The following is a 15,292-nucleotide window of genomic DNA, read 5'->3' as shown; positions in this document are numbered from 1 at the left end:
TAAATACTGATTTAGGCAATCAATTATTTTGTGTTTAGTAATTGTAATAAATTTAGACCAGTTTGCAGAAATTTGTTTTCACTTTGACATGAGTCTTTTCTGTTCAGCCTCAAAAAATCCAATTAAATCCACTGTGATTCAATGCAGTAAAACAATAAAACATGAAAACTTCAAAGAAGGTGAATACTTTTTATAGACACTGTATGTATCTATCTACTGTTCACAGTTCTATTAATGCAAAATGACAGTATCTAATTATAAAATCCTTTGCTATCTTGAAGATAAAAATATAATAGCTCTTTTTAATGATATTAATTTTCAGTGCTAAAAGTAAACCAGCCTTCCAGGATTAATAATTAATGTAATATCAACAATCTATCCCCATTGGCATAATTTTAATTGTATACAAAGCATCCTTATTAAAAGATAACAACACAAAGCTTGTGATTCATACACAATCATCTTAAATCATGGGATTTATTTCAATTAAAACTGGTAACAATATTACAATTCAGTCATTATCCAAAATTCCGTACATAAAAAAGCTGTGAAAAGTGCAGTGCATATACTCTTAAATCCAGGTGAGTTTAAGATCCATTCACAAATTTTTGAAATAATTGGAAAATCTGTATTGTCTCGATCCTAATTCTGACAAAGACCTGATCCATATGTGCAATCCTCAGTCTTTCATTTCCTGCACACTGTACAGGTCATGCCGTTTCTGCATGAGAATTGGTATCTGCTGTCGAATGTCCGAAAGGTATTTCAGATCTGTTCCATGGAAAATAAAGAAGCTGAATGTAGTAACTTCATTTTATAATACATTATCTTCCAAAATAGAAAACTTACTAAAAAATAGTTTGCTTAAGTGTACAAGATAAATCATATGACCGTAAAACCATAAAACAGATGAGATTAGGCCATTCAGCCCATTGAGTCTGTTCCGCCATTTCATCATGGATGATCCTTTTCCCACTCAACCCCATTAACATAAAAAATAGAAACATAGAAAATCTACAGCACAATACAGGCCCTTCGGCCCACAATGCTGTGCCAAACATGTACTTACTTTAGAAATTACCTAGGGTTACCCACAGCCCTCTATTTTTCTAAGCTCCAGAAGTCTCTTAAAAGACCCTATTGTACCCTCCTCCACCACCATCACCGGCAGCCCATTCCATGCATTCAACTCTATCTACACAAAAAATTTATCCCTGATATCGCCTCTGTACCTACTTCCAAGTACCTTAAAACCGTGCCCTCTCATGAGCCATTTCAGCCCTGGGGATAAAGCCTCTGACTATCCACACGATCAATGCCCCTCATCATCTTATACACCTCTCCCATCTCCCCTTAACCTTTCACACCTTAAATGCACCGAGTGCTCTGGCCTCCATAGGCAATGAATTCCAGAGTCACCACCCTCTGGCAAAGAAATTTCATCTTCATCTCTGTTCTAAATGGACTTCCCTCTCTTTTGAGGCTATGCCCTCTGGTCTTAGACTCCACCATCAAAGGAAACATCCTCCACATATGCTCTATCTAGGCCTTTCGACATTCAATGACTTTCAATGAGATACGCCTTCATTCTTCTGAACTCCAGTGAGTACAGGCCCAGAGCCATCAATCGCTGCTTATTCCCGGAATCATTCTTGTGAACCTCTTCTGAACCCTCTCCAATGTCAACACATCCTTTCTTAAATAAGGGGCCGAAACTGCTCACAGTACTCCAACTGAAGCCTCACCAGTGCTTTAATAAAGCCTCAACATTACATCCTTCCTTTTATATTCTAGTCCTCTGGAAATGAATGCCAACATTGGTTTCACTCTCTTTACTATCGAATCAACCTGCAAATTGATCTTTCAATAGACTGTGCATCCTTGGATATAAAACTCCCAACTACAATCATCTTTCAGCCATGACTCTGTGATACCCACAGCTTCATACCTGCCAATCTTTAACTAAGGATCATCTACCTTATTCCATATTCCGTATGCATTCAAATATATATAGTCTTGTATTTTCAATTTTGTTTCCCCTTTACACTGCAATCCATCCCACTGACTGTACTTTTGCCTGATCATCTGCCTGTCATTCCTGACAGCCTCACTCTGTACTACCTCTGCTTGTAAACCAACATCCCTATCCTCGGCCCTGTCACTTCAGTTCCCTTCCCCCTTCCAAATTAGTTTAAACCCTCCTCAACAGCTCCAGCAACCCTGCATGCAAGGATATTGGTTCCCCTCAGGTTCAGGTGAGGCTTGTCCCTTTTGCACATAGGTGTTACAGTGTTCTACAAACCAGCAGCAGAAAATAATTAATCCAGATTATTGATATGAAAATATTTTAAATGATTGAATTCCATTCAGGTTCCCAAGGAAATGATATGTTTATCCTTGCAAGTCCTGGGATTTCTTTGGAAATTAGTGTTTTAGACTTTTTTGAAATGCATTTCTAATTAACCCTTTGAGTTTAAAACTTCCAAAATATATATACTTTTTGAGAAATGTGGATCCAAAAAGTTAAGTCTGTCTTGTGCATGAATTTCTAATACCATCACATGAAGAAGACATTAAGACAATTTACATGACAGTAAAATCCAGTTAAACACAAAAATTACTTCCCACAGGGACAATACAGAGTGAACAGGGATTATTCAATTCGGGCTGTTCATTTTTTTTCTAGAAAAGTTCTGGCACTAATCTGAACCTATTAGCAACTGTGCAAGTAAAGAAAGCAACAGAGGAGGAGGTTAACAATTCTGCACACTGAACTATTAATCCGATACGATGTTAACTTCTCGGTAGTAGCACTTTTACTTATGAATCTCACCTATATCTGCATATACGATAGTTTCTTCAGAACCAGCCTTGGCTATAACTTCACCCCTGTAAATGAATAAAGCAGACATTCAGAGACAGTATTTGACCGTATCTTTGTTTGGTAAGCAAAGAGCTTTTTTTACTATTGTACTTTTCAAAAGGAAACCATTTTAAAATCCCATGAACCTCCAGAAGGACTTTTGATAAATTTGTACAAGTACTCATTGTACTTCTGTTCTTCATTCTATATTAGTCAGTTTTGTTCGACAGGAAAATTCAGTTGACCATTTTACTTTCTGAGCCACGATTGTCCAATGTTTAACAATTAATTTTTTTTTAATTGGATTTTCAGATGGGTTACAAAATAGAAGGAAAAAAAATATATATCAACCCTCTCCCCTCCCCCTAACATATCCCTATATAAAAGAAAAAGAGAAAAAAAAAGAAAAAAAAAAGAAAGGAGGAGTGCCTGGATATTGGAAGATCTCCACATGCTCCATGGAGTTCAAATTAGCTTTAATGTATACATATGTTTCTTTCCCCAGATGACCAATAATTTTATCTTCGGAGCACCTATATATTTAATTCTATCTTTTGTAAATAATAAGGGAACCAAATTTTCAGAAATATATCATATTTATTTCTTAAATTATAAGTAGTTTTTTCAAGTGGAATGCAGCTGAAAATTTCGTTCTTCCGATGATCTATACTTAAATAAATTTTAAAAATTATTTCTGGTATGTATAATTTGATTCAAAAACAGGCAATTAAACAAGGAATTCATATGTCAAGACAAAAATGGGAAACTGATTTGAATATTAAAATTGAAACAAGTTGGTCAAGATTATGTCTTGACAGTATGACAAATAGAATAAATGTTTGACTAAGATTAGTACAATATAACTTTTTACATCAATTATATATTACACCACAAAAAATAAACAGATTATATTCAAATTTATCTGATCAATGTTTTCGATGTAATCAAGAAATTGGTACTTTTTTTATACTCTACTTGGTCTTGTTTTAAAATTCAACCTTTTTGGACAAATATAAGAGTTTTACTGGAACAAATTATTGGAACACAGCTTTCACACAATCCAATATTATTCTTACCAGGTGATATTGAAGGGATAAAACCGAAACCCAAATTGAACAAATATCAGAAAGAGTTCATAAAAATTGCATTGGCAGTAGCCAAAAAGGCTATTGCAGTTACTTGGAAATCGGATTTATACTTAAGTATAATGTTTAACAATTGAGGAGGAAATCACGACTAGGTGCTCCTTTTCATCTCTAGACTGAATTGAAGGGTACAGTCAATTAAAAAGTCAAAGTCTAGAAATTCAGAATGAATCTTGTGAATCTAAATGATAAATACACTGGAAATAATATATTCTATGAATGCACTGACATAGTTAAGAATAAAACAGTAACAGACTTCAGTCTCATTACAATGCTTGGGGTTGGAAGTCTTTTGGATTTCGGATTTTTTTGAATTTTGATATATATATATATATATATCTATATATATAAAAATAAAATGAAATTGCTTGGAACCACTATCATTTCTGACTGAATTTATGTGCTATTGGTAAGCAGTCCTGTTCATCACACACCTGCTGATACAGTCATTCAGCATGTTTGATTCTTATCAGTGACGAGCTTGATAAACTCAGCAATGAATTTCTCTGCTGCTTTTCGTGATCAGATGCCTTAGCAGCATAAATCCTTTAGAAGTTTAATGTCGTGCCTTTTCTTGAATGTCTGCAATCAGCCTGCTGAATATTCACAATTACCTTCAATTTTCAGTTCATCATGATAGATCTTTGCTTGGTTTATGATCAGCATACTGTTAAGCTGCATATGCTCACTCCGACACTGATGAATCCACTCTTTCAATACACAATTGAGATGTTCATTTTTCACTTTATACAATGTTTTCTATTTTTCATTAACTTATGTTCATTACACATGTAAGGTCACTTCACAGAAATGTCTGTGCAGAGATCTGTATACTCCCTGGGTACCTTCCCAGTGCCGTGTGAAATTTTCTGTTTGTGATGTCATGTGAGCAGTCAAAAGAAGTTTCAGATTTTGGAGGTTTTCGGAGTTTGGAATTTCAGATGAGGTATTCTCAACTGTACTATATGTATACAAATCTATTGTTGACTAAAATACATTTCACCCTAAGGACCTAATGATCTATGTCCAGAGATCCAAAAGAGTTGAAATAGAGTCATTGGTTATCCACTTGCAGAATGATATAGATTCTGGAATGGTTCAAGTAGATCCGAGGATTTAAAGGGACAGTGGGGTTGTGGGAGTTATAAAAACATGCAAATGGAAGCTCAAGATGAGAATGGAATGCAGACACTTTGCAAATTAGATGCCTAGTCTATGTTAGGTTTCACTATTGGAGAGGAGGCCCAGTCACAAGAACAGAATGAAACTGACAAGGTTGCAAGTTCTCTGAAAGGTGGTGAGGGAGGAAGTATAAAGTCCTGCTACTTCAACACCTAGCATTAAAGGCAAAAGTGCCAAGGGACAGGGCAAGGTGTGTGAGGAGGACTGAGCTGGCCATGGAATCATGAAGAGAATGGCCCTTGTGTAAAGGGGAAAGGGAACTTATGATGAAGAACACATCAGAATCAGAGTCAGTTTTAATATCACTGGCATATGTGGTGAAATTTGTTATTATGCAGCAGCAGTGCATTATAATACATAATAATAAAAACTAAATTAAAAAAGACAGTGAAACAGCTGAGTAACTATTTGGAAATATGGATGTGGCTCACGGAATACTTACTTCTCTGCTCCCTTTAACATACTGGGACTTCTATCCCTTGTCAACTTCCTCTGCCATTTAAATTTAACTTGATTTCTCAATCTTTTCCAGTTCTGACAAAGCATCTTCAACCTGAAGCACTGACTCTTGTTTCCCTTCTCACAAGTGCTACCCAATCTGCTGAGTGTTTCGTTTTATTTTAGAAGTTACGACAGATTACGAATGTTGATATTCGGGGGAATCTGGGTACACAGGTCACTAATCTAACATGCAGGTGGAGCAACCTGTTCGGAGGGTAAATGGTAGGTTAACTATTTCTGTGGGAAGATTTAAGTCCAAAGATAAAGAGATTTCTGTCCAGGGCCCTGATGAGAACGTACCAAGTGTATTGTGTACAGTCTTAATCTTTTTAAAGAGGAAACACTTGCCATACAAGGAAGGCATCAAAGGTTCATCATTCTGATTACAAGATGGCAAGCATGCTTTTTAACGAGAGATTGTGTTGTTTAGAAGAATGGGAAATAAGCTTCTAGAAGCTAACTAAGTTGTTACAGAGCTCAACAGAGTGGATGCAGGGAGGACACTTCTCCTCACCACGGAGTCTCAAATCCAATGTCGAAATAAAGATTATTTAGACCTGGGATGAGGAAACTTTTTTCTAGAGGGTAGCAAATCTTTGGAGTTCTCTATCCTACAGCCCAGCCACTGAATTTGGAGAGTGATGTGCAAGTAATTCACTGGAATAATGCAGGTTCTTGGATATTTAGGGAACCAAGGAGCATAGGGATCATGCAGTAAAAAGGTATCGAGGTTGATCATCCATGATCTTGGTGAATGGCAGAACAGGACTGAAGTGCCGTTGGCTGCCCCCAATTATTATGTCCAGTAAGTTAAATGCTGAAACAAATACCAATTAGCAATCTAAAAACTATATACCCAAAATGACAGAATACATGAGTAAAAGAATTCTGTTCATATATAAACAGAGACTCTCAACAGCTGGAGTTCTCTAGTGTTTGAAATCTGTGGTGCAACTAAAGGCTTCTCACTATCAGAACACTTATTTAAAAAGTAATTTGAAAGATAAACATGCTAAACTGTACATTAAAAAGTTCTGAACATTACTTTAAATCTCAACAACAGAAGAAAAGTTTTGGTTCCCACTTTATAGGACCGATGTGGAAGCTTTAAAGAAGATGCACAGGACGCTGCCCTGATTAGAGAATGTATCTTTTGAGGAAAGGCTGAGTGAGCTAGGGCTTTTCACTTCGAGTGAAGGAAGATGACAGGTGACTTGATTGAGGTGTATAAGATGTTAAAAAGGCACGAAAAGAGTAGACAGCCAGCATCTTTTCCCTAGGGCAGAAATAGGTAATATGAAAGGGTGTCATTTTAAGGTGACTGGAGGAAAGTATAGGGCAAACGTCAGAGGTAGGCATCCCTTTTTCTTTTACACAGAGTGGTGGGTGGGCAGCACGCATTGTCAGCAATGTTCCCTCTAAGGTGTATGTGTGCACACACCTTTTGCCACTAGTGAACAAAGGAATTTAAACTGCGCACAAAAGGTTGTCACACTCAACCTCATTAGCACGTTAAATATATTTCACTATCGTACACAATCACATTTCCTTTTCTGATGTAAACAACGTGGAGTTTGCAATGATTTGTCTGCAGATTTCAGAACTGGCATTTTTTTTAATACTGTTTTTATTGCAGAAATTATTCAGTGTGCTCATGTTGTCACTGGGCAAAAAATTGCACAGTACGTGATTTTCGCACACAGTGGTCATTACAAATTAGAGGGAAAATTGGCTGCCAGGGGTAGTGTTAGAGGCAAATACATTAGGGACATTTAAGAGACTCTTAGACAGGCACATGGATGATAAAATCGGAGGGCTCTGCAGGACGGAAGCTTTAAATTGATCTTGGAGTAGGTTAAAAGGCTGGCACAACATTATGGGCCAAAGTGATTACGTAACTGGAGAAAGCAAGTGGGTAAAAAAAGATAGAACAGAACAGAATACTACAAGACAAACGACTTTGTGGGTGGATGACTAGTTGATGTTCCAAATGGGTTTCTTCATGACAATTACCCTGTTAAGTACGTACCATGGGTTAACTACAGTGCTGTGACCCCAGGCCACATAAGAACTTTTCTCACTTCGGGCAGGTGATACTGATGCTACGTACACCTGGTTGTCAACAGCCCTGCAAACAGAAGAAAGAGAAATTTTACTTTGTAGGCTTTGCTTATATTCTGTATTTCAATGTTTTTATTGCCATGATATATCCATTAGTTCAGTCATGAGGCTACCTGTATTTTTAAACTAAGCATCATGTAATTCCTGCTGGTGGAGGAAGCAGGCCCAAATTCATCTAATGGAATAGGTGCCTGGCCTGCTTAAAACGACCGTGCTTACGTGAGGGAGCACACACAAAATACTGGAGGAATTCGTCAGGTCAGACAGCATCAGGTCTCAGTTCTGATGAAGGGCCTTGGCCTGAAATGTCATCTTTTAATTCCTTTCCGTCCATGCTGTCTGACCCGCTGAGTCACTTCAGTATTTTGTGTGTGTTACTCTAGATTTCCAGCATCTGCAGAATATCATTTTTTTTTTTAAAAAAGTATGTGTGAGGTAGCATTTTGCACAAGCAAGGTTTTAAGTACATCATAGTGATGGAAGTTAGAAAACAGGAGGAAGGTACAACTGCCATGTTGCTGTGGTGAGAACAGACAGGGGTTCACCCATTCTCAAACATTCCAGTGTTAAGGCAGGATGATGTATTCCAACAGAAAGCATTAAAGAGTTGAAAGATGACTTTCCCAAACACACATATTTGATGTATAGAGGGAGAAATTAAAATGCCTTGCTGGAAAATAATCGAGGATTTGAGTGAGCAAGGCACTGAATCTCCCCCATTCCTCCACTAGTGACCCACTCCAGCTGTGGTGAGCTCCAGAGTGGAATTTCATGCCCAACACAAACTGAAGGTGAAGAGATAGAAGATTATCACCATGTCCATCTCCTGTAAGGGGCAACAAAGGCGTCGAGGTAATTTTGATGCCTACAAATCTCACATTTGAATGCTGGGTAATACAGATGGTCAGATAAATATTTGGGTACTAACAAATCAGAGGAAAAGGGTTAGCACAGGAAAATGGTCTGAGATAAAAATTCAACCACGATTTTATTGAATCACACAGCAAACACGGAAGGCCCAAATGGCCTGCTCCCAAATCCATTTCTTTGGACTTATGCCAATATCTAAAATAATATTCCACTTGTCACATTTTGTAAGAGCAAGTAAATGATCTAAAGAAAGCTGTTCAAGAAATCAAAGACCAAGGTCATGGGGCAATGGGATGGAGAAGAAATACTGGCCTGCCTCAGCCTCCCAAATCCCAAGGTCAATTCTTTAAAGTGCTTCTTTCTTACATTTCAGAGAGATGTAGAATCATACAGCATAAATACAGGCCATTTGATGAAGCATAACCATGGCACATTTATCCACATTTGGTCCATATCTTCCTAGGCCTTGCCTTTTCAACTGTCAGGCAAAATACCTCAAACACAGCAACAGTATGTGATTCCACCACATTCTCTGGCAGTTTGTTTTAGATATAAATCACTATACACAAAAAAATAAACTCAGATCCTTTTTAAAATTCCTCCCTCTCACCTTAAACCTATGTCCTTTTATTATTAATATCCCAACCTTGGGAAAACTCTCCCAATGTCAAAAGCATAATTTTTCTGTTACTGGACTGTAAATGCAATTAACAAAACAAGTTTAACAGTGTTAGGAAGGAAGTGGATGTGGGCAGGTTCAATTGTTTTGTTGATTATTAACTTTTTTTTTTGGTTGCTCTTCCTGATCTTGTTTATCTCACTCCACTCCTTTCTTGACTTCAGTTCTTGGAAGTTGTTCTCGGATTTCCAGTTCTGACAAAGTCTATGTCTAAAGAATAAACTGCTCTTTCTCTTTACAAATACAGACAGTTCCTGGATTATGAAAGGGTTTTGTTCCTGAGAACTGTTTGTAACTGCTGAAAATAAACCACTACAGTGAGTGGAAGTCGAAACGGCTGTGACGGGAGAGACAGCTGGCCTCACTAATTCAGGTGAGCCTGCTCAGCTCGGCCCTGTCCTGACTACTGCAGTATGAGGGTGGGCTGGGGACAGAAATCACCTGGAAATATGCCCATTCCCACCCAGCAGAAGATGCCAGCAACCCTGATGGTAAATCTATCCAAACACCCGGCGAAATACCTCACTCAAACCCGAGCAACCCTGCAGGAGCAGGCAAATCCATTTCCTGCAGACGTCCAAAGCATTAGCATTGCAGCCTCACCGACTAATTCCAGCCCAAAATATCACCGCTGCCTTGCAGAATACTTCAATTCAAAAGTAAACCGTACTCATATTAAAAGGTATAAACAGAAGAATAAACAGAGCAAAATAATGGTCAATAAATTCAGTAGTGTTAGCTTTTTATCGAAAATGGTAACCAGAGCACCTCGGTCACCCTCTCAGTGCCTGAGGGGCTTCCGCACCCGGCTCAGCCTCTCCATGTACCGAAGCAGAAGTAGCCCTTGGCATGGGCCACACCAGACTTCAGTGCATCCCTCACCGTGTACTCGTGCAGCCTACTCTTCACCAGTCCGCAGCCCTCTTTCACAGACAGCTTGTTGATCTTCCAGCAAAACAAGTCTCAGGGATACCGCAGACTTGATGCTCTTCCAGCAGCACTTGATGTCTGTTTCTGTGCATGCCCACAGATCACAGAGTACTGTGTTACAGAACCGTTTGGGATGAACTGAGTCCCTGCGTCCTTCTCCATACCCACACTGCAAATCCGCAGTTCCACTTCTTCCACACCCCGCCCCTCCCCTCCACAAGCGTCCCAAAGGCAGCGTGTCCGTAAAGGAAGATCTGACCAGGTGAAGTCTTGATGCGTAGTGGTGAGCTCTAGCAAACAGGTATTCTGCCAGCAGGTGACTGGACAGTTGCTCTGGAAATGGTTGTGTTCATTATTGAGGGAGAGTGCAGAGCACACCAGGATGCCAACATGCAGGATATTCAATTGAACTTTGTTGACAACCCTGCTCGTACAGTATGTGAATTCCCCCCATGTGGGAGTGGCTAACTGAGTGGGCTACGACTAACACTATTAACTACCACTACAGAAACCATCTCAATGGAGTCCCTGTCTTGTGGTGTCTGCAGGACATTTCATGCTAGCAACTGCCTGATGGACTTGTAGCCAAAGATATTTGATTGGAAGAGCTCCTCCACAAAGGGGAGGAGGTGTAGCGACATCCAGAAGGATGGGACTGTGCGGTGATGGGGCCAGGTCTCTCTCCACAAACCGCAGCATATAATGGTACCCGTTCACACAGAGCCAGACGCAGCCACACATGAAGGTGGTCAACAGGATGAAGGCATCGCTGGGTATGTGGCTTTGAGTGCATACAGCTGTACAGTCAGGCGCCAAATACACTGGCTAGCTACAAAACACTGGATTTGCCTCACACTTAACCCTGAACTTCTGTCAAAGGGAATCTTAACTTGCTTTAAAATTTGTTTACAAATTCACTGAGATTTTTTGTGAAGTTGCAAAACTCGTATGTCAAAGCTTTCATTAGCCAGAACTGTGTGTATTTGACTTTTCTGTTTCAGTTTCAATTTCCCAGTGTTCGCAGTTGTTTAAAATGATCTCCACTGAAGGTAATCAAGCTGCATTGTGACAAGAGAAGATTAAGTAAATCTGCCTTGCTCGATTAAGAAAAATATCTCTAGAGTTTGTGGGAATGACTGCTATTAGTATCACATTAGTGTGGAAGTAGCAGATAGTAAGATTAATGTTGAATATTTGCATAATTATATCTATCAACTATCTATATTGTCTCAAGCAAAACAATGCAGAAAATCTGGAAAAAAAAACAATAATGCTGAAGGTAATCAGCAGGTCAGGCACCATCAGTGGAGAGAAAAACAGTTAATATTTTAGATAGGCGATCTTAAATTTCATTTACCTAAACACTATTTCTCACTCCCTAGATGCAGGTTAACCTGCTGAGTATGCCAGCATTTTCTGCATTGTTTTAAATCGGCAGTCCACACACAATTTCACATTGCTAACCTTGCCCTTTGTAGGAGCTCCCAATGTGCTGGGCCTGTTGTCATGTTGAATGCCCCTGGATAGACTAGAAGCTGGCAGCCTGCAGAGCACAAACAAAACAAAAATATTCTCCAATTTACTGTTAAAACACATCCAAACATTATTAGCAAACAATTTGCAGGAAGGAAATGTCAGTGTTTTAGTCTGAGGCCCTGCAACAGGGTCAGGATGTTGTACCTGCTCTGCCTTAGTATCTGGCTGCAGGAGGTGGAAAGATGACCAGAGCATAACCAGGAGTTGGGGCAGGTGCGAGGGGCAGAGATCTGCATCACAAGCTCAGTTTACAGGACCATGGTTTCGTTTTCAAAAAGATTAATGTCAAGTATGAACCTCAAGCCTGTGACTAGTAATGTAACCAAACTGCATTTATGCTGTCAATTTGCATCTTTAGGTGTTCCCAAAGAACTGCAGGGCCAAACATACCTCTCAAGTGTAGTCACTGGTGTAAATTAAAAAAACATATCTCTAGTTAGGCTCCACTCCGAACGAAAAGAACAGAAAAGACTAGATAATCTGTTTTGAGTTGAGATTAAATCTTGATCAACAAATCAGGAAAATTCCAACTTCCCAAGAGCAGAAGGACCTTCCATTTAAAACCTGTAGCACCAGCACTCCCCTGATAATAATATCAGAACAGAAAATAATTCTGTTTGTCACAATATCAGTATTTACTTACCTTTTTTGGTGTAAAGCTGAGCCAGTTCTGCAAACCTCATGTCATAGCAGATCCCAATCCCCATTTTGCAGTAAGCTGTACAGAAAAGAGATTATAATGCACAAGGCATGTCAAGTTTATTGTAATTTAACAATAAACTCCAGACCAGGGTCTAAAGTACAGTAATACACATAACATACAATAACTTAGGAAAGCAAGAATAAAATCTACAAATGAATTATGCATAAATAAAAGTACAGGTATGTATAGAGAGGTCCACATCTGTACTCGATGTGTATGAAAATACATATCATGGTCAGCATGAATGTAAGTTCTTTGATACACTGTCCTTGAACCAGGCTTCTGCACTGTAACTTCCTGAACTCCCATGGCAAATATGCAATGCAGCCAGCCTGCTTCACCCAAAGTAAAAGCGTGGAAGGAGGCATAAAGCGACTGTGGAGAAGTAACGTGAGACTATTGTTGCAGAAAAATGGAACATGATACAGGAGCATTAAATGCTCATTTTACCTGAGCCACGATTTTTTTTTCTTGTGATACTTGAGTGGCCATGGAAACCCGTTCTAGGGAGTGTGGTGGAGGGAACATACAGTAAAAAATATCTCCATGGGATATATTTTAAATTATGGAAAATACGAACAAGAATTTAAGTTTTACGCTGAAAATTGGAGAGTTTAAAGAAACCACAAAACATTCCATCGTAATGCTTGGAAATAGCTAGTAATACACGTGTAAGTAAATATGTACCTACGTTTGTTTTTAAAACAATTACTTAAATCCCTTAGTTTGAATGCTTGACTGTCAGGATGTAGTAGTAGTGAGCCCTTGAGAGGTACATTCAATCTGATTGCATTCCCTCTACTGCACATCCATTCAAGCCCAGGAATCTGCCACCCACCTTTGAGGTCTTGTGTGTTGGTGACTTGGAACACATTGATCTAACTTGATATTTTATTCAAAACGTTATCTTTTAAATATTCACAGTGGATTAATGCTTGACATCTGCCATCGTCATCTACAACAGTGACTTTTTTGTCTATCCAACAATCCTACTCAAAATCCAATGTAAAAACAATTGATATTAACCTGCATCATATGTTAATTGAAGACAACATTTCTATTTTAAATACAGAATAAACATATAATAATGTTCAGTAAATGGATTGCAGATCAAAACTTGTTTCTTTTTACTTACGTGTATCAAAAGTGCATAACGAGTCACCGGGGGAAAGCGTCTCGGATTCTTGGAAATGGATTTTTCCAGGAACGTGAATATCAAACAAGTGAATCTAGTTCAAATAAACAGCACAGACAGTCAGTGATCTTTAACATGACTGTTGAACTTAGTTAACTTTTTGAATGGTTAATGACTTTTTTATGTTACTGTGATTGCTTGCTTAAGCTCATGAACACTGACACTGCCGTGATTCAACTTGTAGAAACAACATCTACTACGGGTGTAGTACTCTATCTGTTCAAACCATTGCTGACCATTGCAAATTACTTATCTTCCCAACTTCTCCCCTCATCTTGATTCCCGATTGGTCAGGGCATGAAGTGATAAGGGGAAAAGGTGGGAGATTGAGGCTGAGAGGGAAATTGGATGAAATGGCAGAGCGGACACAATGGGCCAAATGGCCTAATTCTGCTCCTATATTTTATAGCCTTACCCTCTTCTGCCGAGGAACAACTAACTTAGTCTTTGCCATTGCAGCTGCCAACTGTTTTAGTCCTTGACAATGCCACATTACAAACTTTCCATTACACTGTCTCTCCCCCAATGATACATTGAAAATCCCCTGAGGTAGATACATGTACTTCAGGAGCCTTTGATCTAAACCACCCTGAAACAAGGTAAAAGTCTCTTTTATTTTGAAGAATATATATCGCACTAGGACCGGCACCATCAAAATATTCTAAACGATTATAATGTTTCTGGAGAAATAATCAAACAATTTAAAATGAAAATCAAGCACACTCAACAAAACCTAAACTTGATATACTATTTTTGACTGCTGGAAGTCACTTACTGCTAAAAACATATTTTTAAAATCAATGTCATAAAATATAGTTTCAATGAAAATAGATACCAAATAGGTTTGACACTTCAGATACATTTCCAAAATAGTGTCTGACAGTGCATGACAAAACACAGGGGGTGGAGTTTCAAGATGGCGACGTAAGCATCTGCCTTTTAGGCGCTCTTTATTTTTTTAACTATAATCACCCTTTAATTAGATCTTTTCGAACTTAATCATATGAGTTGCTACCTTTGATTGACCCTTTTTTCCTAAAATAATAGTTGATCTAATCTTGTCAAACCTAAAATGGCTACAAGTAAGAAATCGGCTAAGGATCCTGTATCCATCGACGCAATTTCTGGTCTTTTGGACATTAAACTGGATGTTAAATTTGCGGGTATGGAAAGTAAATTGGACAATAAACTGGATGCTAAATTTGCGGCTCTGGAAGGCAGACTAGAAGGTAAATTGGACAGTAAACTGTTAAGTTTGGAAAGGAGGATTACTTCGAAAATATCCGATCTTGAAGGAGTTGTTAAATCGCTTGAAACTAAGTTTCAGTCGCAGGCGTTAGAGGTTCAACAGCATGGAAATAAGATCACGACTCTTGAACAATCAATTTGTGAAAAAGCACGTACAATTGAAGTGTTAGAGAAGAAGATAGAGTCGACTGCTAAAACTTTAGATCAGTACAAGTTTAAAATTACTGATCTTGAAAATCGTTCTCGCAGACAGAATTTGCGCATCATCGGAATTCCCGAAAAAGTTGAGTCCGGTGATTTAACTGAATTTTTCTCTAAA

The 15,292-nt window shown here is 38.5% G+C and overlaps 1 protein-coding gene across 1 annotated transcript in view; it reads right to left on the bottom strand.

Moving 5' to 3' along the window:
- Positions 1-458: 458 nt before the first annotated feature.
- The window catches only part of nit2 (nitrilase family, member 2), a 36,461-nt gene continuing 21,627 nt past the window's right edge, over positions 459-15,292 (bottom strand). The window contains exons 5-10 of the mRNA XM_059968635.1: positions 13,666-13,759; positions 12,471-12,545; positions 11,756-11,834; positions 7,721-7,819; positions 2,834-2,889; positions 459-771 (exon numbers count right to left, since the gene is read on the bottom strand). Coding sequence (XP_059824618.1) covers positions 680-771; positions 2,834-2,889; positions 7,721-7,819; positions 11,756-11,834; positions 12,471-12,545; positions 13,666-13,759 — 495 coding nt within the window. The 3' untranslated portion in view covers positions 459-679. The remainder of the gene's footprint in view (positions 772-2,833; positions 2,890-7,720; positions 7,820-11,755; positions 11,835-12,470; positions 12,546-13,665; positions 13,760-15,292) is intronic.

Source organism: Hypanus sabinus, chromosome 4, assembly GCF_030144855.1.
Source record: "Hypanus sabinus isolate sHypSab1 chromosome 4, sHypSab1.hap1, whole genome shotgun sequence".
Taxonomy (NCBI): domain Eukaryota; kingdom Metazoa; phylum Chordata; class Chondrichthyes; order Myliobatiformes; family Dasyatidae; genus Hypanus; species Hypanus sabinus.
Note: the sequence above shows the minus strand (reverse complement) of the source record. Positions and strands in the feature narration are given on the sequence as shown.